At 47.6% G+C, this 13,211-nt stretch overlaps 1 protein-coding gene across 1 annotated transcript in view; it reads right to left on the bottom strand.

The window, feature by feature from the left end:
* ENPP6 (ectonucleotide pyrophosphatase/phosphodiesterase 6) overlaps positions 1 to 11,914 on the bottom strand; it is a 118,548-nt gene extending 106,634 nt beyond the window's left edge. Inside the window, exon 1 of the mRNA XM_049632617.1 lies at positions 11,631 to 11,914. Coding sequence (XP_049488574.1) covers positions 11,631 to 11,871 — 241 coding nt within the window. The 5' untranslated portion in view covers positions 11,872 to 11,914. The remainder of the gene's footprint in view (positions 1 to 11,630) is intronic.
* Between the last annotated feature and the right edge of the window lie 1,297 nt (positions 11,915 to 13,211).

The raw sequence follows: 13,211 nt of genomic DNA, 5'->3' as shown, positions 1-13,211 counted from the left end.
TAGAATTCTCTCATTCTCTTTCTCTCCCTCTCTCTCTCTACACCCCCCCCCCGCCAAAATACATAAATAAACTTTAAAAATAAAATAACTGACCACTCACACACAGTACATGGCCTGGCCTCTGGTAACATCTCAGGGTGAGTGACTTAGGGGCCTTTTTCAGGAGTGTAGACCCTGGTGACCTCTCTGAAGTGCCCTCGTGGCCTGACGTGGCCTAGCCTCACATCTTCCCTCTTTGGTGGACTCTTGGTGGGTTGTTTTGCAGGCCAGGGGTATACCCTAGAGAGGGCCCACCCCCATTACAAATGAGAACATACCAAAGTCTAGAAATGGAATTCGCATGGCCAATGAGGGTGGACCAGACATGCTACCCTTGAGTAGGTTCCCATTACCTTTACCCCCTACAGGGGCAGGGGCTGGAGGGCATGGGAAGCATTTTCTAGGCTGGGCCTATGGTCTGCTACTGAATGACTAGAAGCCCCATATTTGAGGTTTTCTCCCAAACACCCATGGTTTAAGGTTTCTGCCCTCAACCATTAAGGCAGAATGTTTTCCCAAGCCCACCTGAGAAAGCCAATCCTTATACAGACATATAATTTTTCAGGGAAGACTAGACATGCTGCAGAGCCAGTGGGCTAACATATTAGACTTGTGTGCGGAATACGGAAGAAGAGCCAAGGCCGAGGGACCCCTCAGGCAAACTCCGTGGGTGGCTTACCCACTACACCCATAGATGTGGGGACCTCCGTCTGCTGCCTCCCACCTCCATCAGGTCAGGGTCCTTGTCAGGGGCCATCAGCAGCTCAAGGGGTGAATGAACTGCAGACTACTTTTCTCAAATGTGAAAAGAGGTCAAAGTGGACTCACTGTGACCATAACAGGGGAAGAATGCAGAATGCCATCGAGACCCCCCTCAGGTCACCCTTTCCCTCCACCCCACCGTGGCCCCTGAGAATCTCCTCTGAGCCTCATGACTATTGCCAGCACCTAGAACACAGCACTTAGAACATTCCCAGCCCATACCCAGTGCTCATTAAGTGCCCAGCTGACCCCAGGGCTCCTCTCTCCCCAGGTCTGTCGTCTTAAAGCTGTGGGAACTCAGGACTAGGAAGGTGATACGACTTATCCGACATCCCGGCGGGCCATGGCACACTCAGAAGAAATATGCCACCCTGACTCCCTTCTGAGCTCTGTCTGGTCTCCCAGTGCTCTCCATCCAACCTGCTTCACATCAGGCATTTTCGCTGGGCAACGTGGGAGGAATACACAAGGCTGCTCGTACCCGGTGACTGGGCAGGGAACCTGGTCTCCTGGCATAGCCACAACACATTCATGGCCCACAGCACCCAGGTTGGGACACCTTGCTGCAGACACTTACATGCAGTCTCACGGTGACCCCACTCATCTCCCTGCTGTACAGCTGGCAGCCACAGAAGCTCTCGCCCTTAAAGCCAGGCCCCCCGGGGAAGTGACTTCATCAAGAGTAAAATATCTGTAGTATCCCCGACCAAAAGTCTGTTTGTGATCTCAGCCCGAGCAGCCCTTTGTCCAAATGAGTCCTGGGCCACATGGTTCCGTGACCTGTCTGCCAGACCCTTTTTTCCTGCTGTGGAAATGGCTGAAGGTAGGAGTCGGTTATGATGAAGCACAATATCCAACAAGAGCCAAATGCTACACACGGGATCCAGAGGAGCCCCAGACTTGCCCCAGGTCCTCGCCTGGGAAATGGTGGACACAACGGCCCTATTCATGGAAGGGGACTCTGAAACTTGAGTATGTTTAAAGTGTCTTTGAAATAAATGTTAACATGCTGACTCAGGCTCCCTCCGAAATAATTTTAAATGTCCTCTAACCCATTTTTGGCATATCATTCATGATGAAGCAGGTATTGAGAGCAGCATGGTTCAGCCAAACTCCCAGAAGCCTTGGCAGGAGGCATATGGTCCTATCAATCAACACTGGGGTCGGGGGAGGGGAGGGGGAGGCCAGCCATGGTTTGAAGACCGCAGTGGCTCAGTGTGGGTGAACCTTCTGGAAAAGGGTTTGCTGTTATTCTAATCAAAAGCTTTCACCACATTTTTAAGCTTTACCCACTACCCTAACCATTCCCTTCTTTCAGGGGGTGACGTTCCAGCAGCTGAATGCCATATAACAAGAACTCCCTCTCATCACCATGGAAGCCAAGAGAAACATACTTTTTGAAAAGTGGCACTTTGGTGCAGAGAGCTCTGCTGATGGGAGCTTAAATAATGACGTGCCAGGAGAGATTATTTTTATGAATTCCTGGAACACACTTTTTTCTGTGAGCATGAGCCGAATAGTCCTCTGCACACTTCTGTTGCCCTCTACTTTACCTAGCCACCCTGCGTCTTCAGGCAGCGTAATCAGGACACCTTATACAGACTGTAGGTTGTTTTTAAGTTAATTTATTTCTTTTGAGAGGGAGGGGGACACAGAGAGAGGGAGAGAGAGAATTGCAAGCAGGCTCTGCACTGTCAGCACAGAGCCCAACATGGGGCTCAATCCCACAAACAGTGAGATCACGACCTGAGCTGAAATCACGAGTCAGACCTCAACCGACTGAGTCACCCAAGCACCCTCATACCATAGCTTTAAGTTGAAACGTGGGAAGATGTGGTTAAGTGTCCCCGGGAAGTAAGTGATGAGATGTAGACAAAGCTCATGCAGCTGGGAAGACAGATTTAACTGCATCTGTCAGAGATATCCTCCCCAGGCTTGGGGAAGGCAGAGAGATAAGAAGTCCATTTACTGTGGGTCCACTGGGATCCACAGGAGCAATTTCTCCCTTTTACCCCCATGGTTATTCTTCACGTTTCTGGAACTCTCCTTTAAGACACTTTCTCTGATCCCCTGAAGGGCCAACTCCAAGTGAATATCCTACTCCAATCCTACTCTATTCTGGTGAAAATTTACTTCCCCAAATAGACAGCCCTCCAAACTTTCCCCGATGTCTGCACACAGGAGACCCAGACTCTGAATACCTCCTGCCTGTGGAGCTGATTCAGGCTCCCTTCCTTTTAGTTCCTCCATGCCTTCTCATCGCCCAGCCAGCAAGTCTTGCCACCAGGATGCTCTTCAAATTCAACTCCTCACTTAACAGCCCATCACGAAGAAGAGATGCTTGAACATTTGAAGTGGAAAAGGAAGAAAGGAGGAGTTTACTGGTTCTTCCAATTATTTTCCATCAACTGCATGTGTTTGTTTTTTTTTTAACAAATCATCTCTGTCTAGTCCTTCCACCCACAACCAAGTGGTGAATGGGTTCAGCCCCTCTTCACCTGCCTGGTTGTGCTTCTCTGATTTGCTTGTGCCTATGGCCCTCACATCTCACAGTCTTCATAGATTTCTTCTTTTCTTCCTTCAGATCTGGCTCAAGATTCACCTCCTACTAAAAATCTTTCCACTCATCTCTCAATGTTTAGTTCTAGATCCACCTTCTCCCTGGAAATGTTCAAGTCCATTGTAACTGCCAATAATACTTCCCTCCCCTGAGTTGCAGACACTTATTTCTATGCCCTTCCTTTTCAGTAAGACCCACAAGCTTCTTATAAAATCCAACTAGTATCCATTCAGTGTGTGGAATACACTGCATCAGTGTTCGAGATAATTCCCGCCCCCACTGTCAGAGGATTATGCACCCTTGACCTACTGGCAATATAATTTGCTTTGGCCAACGGGATGAGGGATGTGACATGTGCCACCTTGAGCAGAGGTCTTAAGCACCACCACGTCATTCTGCCATTTTCCCTTAGCCACACGAACAGCACATCTCATCTAGAAGTTGCTTTTTCTGTCTGAGTCTCAAAATGAAGAGGAAAGTGGGGCAGAGTTAATCCTTAAACTCCATGTTCATGAGTGAGAGATAAACCTTAGTTGTAAGCCTCTGATACAGCTTGTTACTACAACATAATTTAGCTTAATCTTAGTCCTAAAGTGTGTAACAGGTACAGTTTTTGTAATGGTGGCTTTACACTAGGTGTCTCCTTCTGTCCTCCAACAAGCCTACGGGCTTAGTTTTACTTTCGCCATTCTACCGATAGATAATATTAAAACACAGAAGAACCTGTTCCAATTCTGAAAGTTAAAAGGGGACAGACTAGAGGAAACTAGGTCTTCTGCAGCAAACTGACAGCTCTTTCCACTCCATGATGCATTTACGGGTTGAACTGTGTTCCTCCAAAACATCCTATCCCTTGGTACCTGTGAGTGTGACCTTATCTGGAAACAGATGTACTCAAGTTAAGACGAGGTCCTGAGGGTGGGCACCCATCCAATATAACCGGTGTCCTTGGAAGAAGAGAAGAGGCACACGTAGAGGCACACAGGGAGAGCAATATGTGACGACTGAAGCAGAGACTAGAGTGACACATCAATGCATATGCAAGCCAGGGAGCACCAAGGATTGCTAGAAACACCAGAAGCTCAGAGAAAAGCACGGAAGAGACTGTCCCCTAGAGCCCTTAGGGAGAGCGCAGGCTCGCCAACACCTTCCTTTCAGATTACCAGCCTCCGGGGTTGTGAAGGAATAAACTGTTGCTTTAAGCCACCCTGTTTGTTGTAACCCATACAGCAGCCCTTGGACACCAGCACACCATGGCCACCTCGATTTGGGGGCAGAACCCACCGGAAACTCTCTGCACGTGGAAGATAGAAAAAGTCTGTCTAAGGATAACTTCATTCTTCTGGTCAGCAGCCTGGTGTCACCATCCCATCTGTATTTATTTCCAAGAGCTGTCATCACACAGCACCACAGGCTAGGTAGCTTAGAAAACGGAAATTTATTTTTCACAATTCTGGAGGCCAGAAATCTGAAATCAAGGCATTGTCAGAGTTGGTCTCTCCTAAAGGCTTCTCTCTTCTGCTTTTTTTTTTTTTTAAGTTTATTCATTTATTTTGAGGGGGGGGCAGGGGCGGGGGGAGAAGAGGGAGCGCACAAGCTAGGGCGGGGCAGAGAGAAGAAAAGACAGAATCCCAAGCAGGCTCCGCGTCATTAGTGCAGAGCCCAATGCAGGGCTCGAACCCACAAACCGTGAGATCATGATCCGAGCTGAGATCAGGAGTCGGACGCTTAACCGACTGAGCCATGCAGGCGCCCCTCTCCTTGTCTTTTAGATGGCCGTCTTCTCTCTGTGTCTTCACATAGCCTTCCCTCTGTGCCTGCCTGTGTCCTGATCTCTTCTTGCAAGGACATCAGTCATACTGGTTAGAGCCCACCCGAATGACCGCATTTTAACTTAATTACTTTTTTAAAGACACTCGTCTCCAAATGAGGCATTGGGGGTAAGGATTTCAACACACACATTTGTGGAATTCAGCCCACAGTGCTATCTCCTGTTTTCAGATATCTAAGGAGACTCATGATGCCTGTGTTCACAGCCTGGCTCCTTAAGCAATCTGGGATGGGGGGCTCAGAACATAAGGATGGCCCTGCCAGACCCGTCCCAGGGTCTGACAGCCAGGACCACACGACATTTGGCCTTCCCAGTCCTCTTACAGATGTTCTAGTGGTTCTGAACCGTTTGCCTTGTTCAGGCTTCACTGTTGCCTCTGCTTTCTTGGCTTCAGCAATCTTGGCGAGAATTAGGTTCTCCCTTGGGCTTTCCTGATGGCTAGTGTTCTGGTTAAATCTCCTCTCAACACCCCAGGCCTTGGATTCCCTACTTCGGCACAGCCCCCTCTTCATGGCTGACTCTCCTTTCAACCCTCTTGCTGCCCCAACCTTACAGTCAAAATTCAAAACCGAATGGATAGACATATTTTGAGATACCTAAGACTATTAGAAACAAATAGTAATCAGTTCACCTAAATGGCTGTTAATTACTTTCCTAAAGCAAAGCATAATTTCAGTATTTTCTCCTCCTTATTGGTTTAGGAGTATCTGGAACCAAAAGAATAATCAACGAGTTCCCTGAAACTCTGAATGTTTTAATCATTTTTTAAATAATTTTTAAATGTTTATTTTTGAGAGAGAAAAAGAGAGAGGGAGGGGCAGAGAGAGAGAGAGGAAGACACAGAATCCGAAGCAGGCTCCAGGTTCTGAGCTGTCAGCACAGACACCAGGCGGAGCTCGAACTAATGAACCGTGAGATCGTGACCTGAGCCGAGGTCTGACGCTTAACCAACTGAGCCACCCAGGTGCCCCTTAACCATTACTATAATGCTGCTTCACAATAATAAATTTTATTTGAAGAAGACAGGATAAATAAACCATGGTGCAGAGATGGAAAATTAAGGAGAGAATGACGGCATCATGTGGGCTCTTCAGTTAGAGGGCAAGAAAGGCAGATCCACTACAGTGACTTCAGGAAATAAATCTGAAAAAAACCAGTGGAGCAAACCTTGGGTCTTTCTGGTTAAAAGCATTCCAGCCAGAAGAAATGGCAAGCTGAAGTGTCCTGAGGTGGCCATGTACCCAGAACAGGTGAAGTAGAGAGTCAGGAACGAGGCTGGAAAGGGTCGGGGTGGCCACATGGGTTCTCAGAGAACTTCAGATTTTACTTAGCGTGAAAGCAGAGTCTCCTGGAGAGTCTGAATGGAGGAGAGACACGATCGGATACATGCTGTAGAAGGACTACTCTGGTCGTCTGTGGAGACAGGCAGAAGGTAGGGCAGAGAGGTTGGAGGGAGCAGGGGCTGTTGGGGAGCTCTGGGCAGCAGAGGGTGCAGACTCCAGGGATGGAGGTAGAGGAGGACAGGCTTTGCCATCCAACTTTCCGAAAGTACAGCCTACTCGGGCTGAGGCAGAAAGGGAGGTGGGGAAGAGGTGGGGGAACAACAGAGGGGACCAAGGGGACAACGGAGGGGATAAGGAGCCGTGGGTAAAACAAGAGGAACCCAAGAAAGCCGTCCAGAGGAGGAGCATGGTCCAGCTAAGCACTGTTCCTGGGCCAGAAATCAAAGCCTGAGGATTGACCCTTGACCACGAGGAGGCCCTTGGTGAAAACAATAGTGGGATTGGGTTTTGAGCAGGAGAGAATGAGAGGAGAAGTCGAGGGCATACCAGACATCATGCATTCCAGGAGCATCTCAGTCTGGGGAAGCTAACATGCTGGGGTGACTGTCCCTGAGCAGATGCCGATCTTCAGAGAAGGGGAGGAGAGGGAGCCCTGGAGGCCGTGTCCACGCTGCTTATGCTGTGGGTGTGCAGGGGTCTGCAGGCAGCCCAACAAGTAAAACCTGAATTCTCCAGAAGACTGAGGAGGTGGGCTTTTCTCAAAACATGATTTCTCAAGTACTTTCTGCATTGATTTCCGTTGGTCCAAATGATGGCTGGTTTTGATTTAAATCAGCTGTTTTCGCAAAGGCAGGGAAAAGCATGCTTTAACCTGCCATCTCCTCCTCCAGAATGTTGGATCCTTGATATCTGGGGAGAATTTGCTTCTGCGTAATTTCTAGGAGTGCAATAGGAAATATGTTGGCACAAATATCAATGCTAATGGTTAACATCCTTGGTTTGGCTTTGATCCCAGTAGATCAATAAAGCACATTTATTGAGGCTCTTATTGCCTCCTGGACTGCTCTTGAGGAGACTTCAGTCCCTGGGTCCCAGGTCCTATGCACAACTTCCTGGGAACTCCAGGACTGGGGTCAGGGCCCTGCTAATTGCTGTGTGAGAATCTGGTCCCTGACGCCTGTTCTCTGAACTCGGTCCCGCTACTGACAATCTTTGGTGTCTGGAGTGAAGTGCCCAACCTCCCTGTACTTTATTTACTAGTTTTTAAATGCTGAACTGATTATAACAGATTGCAGAGCAAATTAATTTCAGCATATGTTTGTCTCTTGGTAGATTATGTTCAGTGAAGATTAAATTCTAGACCAGTTTCCCTGCTACTCAGAGCATTTCTGGACTACTTTCCCCAAGTGCTTAATCAGGAGTGTTCAAGAATTACAAACAAATGTTGCCATTGGCCTTGACAAAATGATGCTAAGTTATGCTGCCTTAAGACTACCCAGCATTTTCTCTTACCCATGGTCGGGATTGACCAAATCACTGCTTTTCTTCCATGGATTTTATGTTAAACTTCACTTCAATGTGGATTTACCTCACAGAGAAGAGCTTTCCAAAAAGATCCACAGTAAGAGAGATTAAAACAGAAAGCAGAATAGTTACACTGTGGTTGCGTCTTAACCAAGATTAAGTTGATTCAGACACAGCTCTTTGGAAAGAGAGCTTACGCATAGAGTAAGATATAATGATATGTGTGCCGTGCTTGTGGCTGTTTATTCCAGCTCAGAGCCCACCTCTTTCAAAATGCTTCACATCCTACTCCAACTGAAAGAAAATTCTCCTCCCCTCTGGCCTTCTGTCGCATAGTAGGAAAAGCACGCACTGGTCCTTTGTGTATTCATTTGCTAGGGCTGCATAACAAAACATCACAGACTGGGCAGCCAAACAACAGTTCTAGAGGCTGGAAATCCAAGATCAAGGTGTCAGCAGGTTTGGCTTCTGGTGAGGCCTCTCTCCTTGGCTTGCGGATGGCAGCCTTCTCATTGTGTCCTCACATGGCCTTTTCTCTGTGTACATTTATTCCTGGTGTCTCTTCCTCTTTTCAGAGGGCATAAGTCAGATGGGATAGGGCCCCACTCTAACAGCCTCATTTCGACTTAATCGCCTCTTCAAAGACCGTATCTTTACATACTTTACATTCTGAGCTACCAGGGATTGGACTTCAACACATAAATTCTGGAGGGAAACAGTTAAGCCCTTTGCATGCATTTTGGAATATTAGTAGGTACCTGATGTGTCTCTCCTCAACCTGACTGCAGGCTCCCTGGATGAAAGGCCCTGTTTTAAGATTCTGTGTATCTCCTGCAATCAATGGCTTGATGGGTCTTCCTGATACTATTGAATGTTGTTCACATTTGTCCTGATGCAGATATATTTTGAAGGAGAAAAAAATCAGCCACGGCAGCTTCGTGTCAGTGACTGGGCTAGATGATTTCCCAGATTGCTTACAAATCCCGTGACTGTTCATGCCCCATCACCATCCGTGTGGCTTCACAAAAAATTCTCCTCTCTACAGAGTTTTAGTCATTTGCTTAATTTCTTACAGTCAGACCTCCCAAGAGGTGCCAGTCTTAACTTTGGCTAATTCCCTATGCATGTCTGCATCTGGCAGTCCCTGAGATCCTGACCTGACTCGGACCTGGAAGCCGAGGAAACAGGCTCAGGGCAGTGCAGCGGGTTGCCTGAAGTTGCCCCAAGAGGACTCCAACCAACTTTTTCCAGCTCCAAGGCCAATACCCTAATATTCCTCATTATGCAAAAATAAGAACACCAAGGGCTTTATGTCTTATGGGCAGTAATTTATGTAATGAAGTGAGATCATAGTCTCTCTTATGAATGCTGATGAACCTTATAACAGCATATCTTTTAGTACCAAAAGGATCCAGCATACTTCTTTTGTTGATTCATAAAATGCTCAAATGCTCAAACCATATGTTTAAGTACAACTCCCAATGGATATATCCTTCCTTAAATGAAAAGAGAGGAATTTTTCAACATCAGGTGGGACAATAAGCATGATATTGGGAGGAGTAATCTAAATGTAGCCACGAGTCGCTTCCAGGGCGCTGGAGATGATACCAGCTTCATGGCCTGGCACCTCCCAGAGGTGCCTTCTCTAAGCCATCACGTTCACCCGGTAGGTACAAGACAAATCAAACCCAGAGACATGTGCACGTGAACATGAGCCTTGCTAGACACGTTCTGTGTACGATATCACTTCTATAAAAGTGGGAAAGCCAGTGTAAGCATCGAGTAGGCTTTCAAATGAAATAATGCATTCAACATCTAAAACTTTGTAAGCGTAATGTGTATGGAGCCCTTGTGGCTTCCTTGGGGGAGACTGAAGGTGAGAATTTTGCCAAACGCCAACGGGGACTGCCCATCCCACCACGGGAACGGCTCTTCTGTCACGACTGGACAAGTGGAAACACCCCGAGCTTGAAAAGAAGGTTCGCCTCTGCGTGACTGAGGCCCCGCGACCATTAGTCCCCGTGCCAATATCAGGACTGTGGGTCTGACAAACAAAAGGCCATGTCCTTGGCTTGGTTTCTCTGGGGAGGCTGTAACGGTCCCCTTTTACTCACTGGAGGCTGGCTTTCTCAAATGGATTTTGTTCATTTTCCACTCAGATTGAGAAAACTGCACGTGGCAGTTTATGAATTGGGCCTCCCAGCAAGTCTCTGAAGGACAACGGGAGTGGGGGTGGCCTGCATGCGGGAGCCTCCCTGCACAGAACTGAGGTCGGGCTGTGGCACACAATAACATCTATGTGTGACCCAGCAGCCTGCAGACCTACTCCCTGCGAGGGGAGACACATGCCAAGCAAGGACGAGAGGACTTCTGTTCATCCTTTTTATCTTACACTTGCTGGTTGTTTGTGGCGGGGGCGGGGCGGGGGGGGATTAAAAAGAAGCAAATAAATTCCTTGTTTGTGTGTCATCTGGCTTTTTTTTTCTCCCCATGCTTTCATTTCTAACTCTCCAAAGTATCTTCCCACCTTAATTTTATGGCATTTTTATATACACATGCATCCAGGACCCGCGCATGAAGTCAGAGATATCAGTTTGTCTTCCAGACTCCGTTGGGTTTGCCGCTGCATGGAGATCCATAGTGAGATACAAGAGTTCTCATCCCCTTCCCATGAACATGATTTATAGAGTTCTCCCTGTGCTCAGAGCATATAGCTAAATCCTGCATAAGCAGCAATCACAGTGCATTCTTAACAGCCTCCCTGGACAGTTTGCTAAATTCTTTCTGAGAGCCTCTCGCTGGCCCTTACAAAGATTAGCTAAAAAACAAACTGGAGGCTGGGAATCCAACTGTGTGAACAGAAAGTATGTTCCACTGCACTCATAGAGGATCAAGTTTGTGGAATCACATTGGGCGTTCTGGCTGTCCCAGATGAAGACCAATTAGGCAAAAATCAGCTTTCCCAAACCCAAGCGCACTCTGGGTTGACTAGGGTTGTTTTCTTTTGTTTTGTTTTAACACATACTAAAAGTTAAAGGTGGGAATCTCAACTAAGTAACATTTTTTTTCTTCCCCACGTCATTTTACCTGGTCCAAGAAGACAAAAGAGGGGCCAGTGGCATTGCTAAGTAATACTTCAATGTACAACCTAAAAATTCTCTCCCAGTAATCCTGGAACGCCACGTATAGTTTTCAGAGTCTAGCACAATGACAAACAAGCTAAAATACCTCCAGGATGACAGATGACTGCAAAGCAAAGGGACAGAAGGAATTTGGTACAAACACACAAGGACCTGTTGACTTTTTAGCCTGAACTTAGAAAGTACGGAGTTAACCAGAATTTTTGTTTGTAAAACAAACAACTACTTTTAAAATCCTCTATTCATGTGGTTCTCTGTTCTCCACATGGAGAATCCAAAACAGGTCCTTGGGATAACTTTTGGAGAACCACACTACTGTGGAAACAAAAAAAAAAGTCTCAGCCAAGAACTTTGGTGTCCCAAAAGACCAGGGAAACCTGAACATTTAAATAAGACATTAATGCCAGGAGCTAACCGTTCCCTGTTGGACTCCAGCTCCCTGCCCCCCCACCCCCCGAGCTCCACCAGCCAGAAGAGGACACAGTACTCACCAGTCATTAGGGTGTAGTAATTGGGGTAAGAGAGACTGGGAAAGTCTGGGGTCAAGTAATCCACTTTCACTCCCCTGCTCACAATCTCTTTGAAACCGGGCAAAGACTCCAGGGCCTCATCACTGATGTAGTCCGAGCGAAAACCATCCAGCAGAAACACCAGGAGCTTCCGGCCAGCCGAGGCTGGCCGCACCAGGCTGAGCGCGAGGACCAGCAGGAGGGCCCCGAGCTTCGCTGCCATGCTGCCAGGAGCCTGCCCGCTCGGCTGGCACAGCCGTCCCCTTGCAAAGACTGAGGATGGAGAATCTGTAGCTATTCTCTCTTCTAGGGGCTGGACCTTGACTGCTGGCCTTCCTGAGCCAAGTTCACTTTCAGAATTTAAAGGTACAGCACCCCCTTTAAAAAACATCTATGCTCACCCTTTACTAGAAAGACCAGAGACTAACTCCTTTGGGTCTCCCAAACAACCCAGAATAAACACCGGGGAAGAGAAGGCAACATTATTGTTTTGGGTGAGTGTTCCAGAAATACAAGCACCCACAGATAGGTAGAATTTTAGAAGATGACAAAAGTCAACACTAACTTTGCAGTTGGGCTAACCAAAGGGTGGAACCAAGGAGAAGAACAATCTTTTAATTTGCTGCTATCCCACGTCTCTGCCCCACTTAAACTCTCCTACTGCCCTTTTTGCTTACAATTTAGGAACACGAACCTCCTAATTCGGTATATAAACAAGAGATGATAAAATTAGGTGGGCATATTTGTGAACTTTTCAGCAGTGCCTCTGTCACGCAAGCATTTAGAAACAAATTACTTGTGAATGTCTCAGCCACCTTTTTCCTATGCATCTATAAAAAAGTGCTTATTGTTGTATTCTTCAAGTTGTTGGTGTTCAAACCCATATGCAGGAGGAGGTGGCGCTCAGCAGAGCTGTGGAACTAGAGAAAAAGTTCCAGAGTTGAACAACAGGGAGTCGCTACTATCACATGGGTCCGAGGTAGCCCTGCCCCAAGACAGCAGCCATGAGATAGAGAGCAGGAGGACCAGAGTCCGAGATGGAGAAGCAGATATAACCACGTGGGCTTCATGACAAGGAGGATTGGGCAGAGGAGGGACTCGGAAGCTGGCCTGGAGGTCAGGGAAGGGCTGCAAGGCGCAGGTGGGCTAGGCCTCCATCCAGATTGCCGGGGTTCCCCAGGGTGGGTCTTTCACTCGGCAGAAAATTAAGTGGAAAGGCTTATTAAATGTGCGTAGCCCATAGCAAGAGCTTAACAAATGCTAGCTCTTATTAGCATTACAACACTGCTCAGATTCCGCTGCAAGGCCCAGGGCAAAGCTTTACAGGGACCTACGGTAGCCAGCTACCAGCCACCCGGATCTCGGATCTCGGTCAGTTCTAAAACGCCTCCCCCACCCCTGCCCTCGGCTTGTGCCTTCTCTTCTCCTGTACTACTGCGTGTAGAGTCACGAGATCATTTCTAAACTGTGCAGCAAAAGAGGAAACACATCGGCCCAGTTACCATTCCCGCTTCAGCTGACTTAGACAAGGCTCCGACTTCATTTTTCCAACAAAAGCAGTGA

The sequence above is a fragment of the Panthera uncia genome, chromosome B1, assembly GCF_023721935.1.
Source record: "Panthera uncia isolate 11264 chromosome B1, Puncia_PCG_1.0, whole genome shotgun sequence".
Lineage (NCBI taxonomy): Eukaryota > Metazoa > Chordata > Mammalia > Carnivora > Felidae > Panthera > Panthera uncia.
This window is presented reverse-complemented; position numbering and strand designations above follow the sequence as displayed.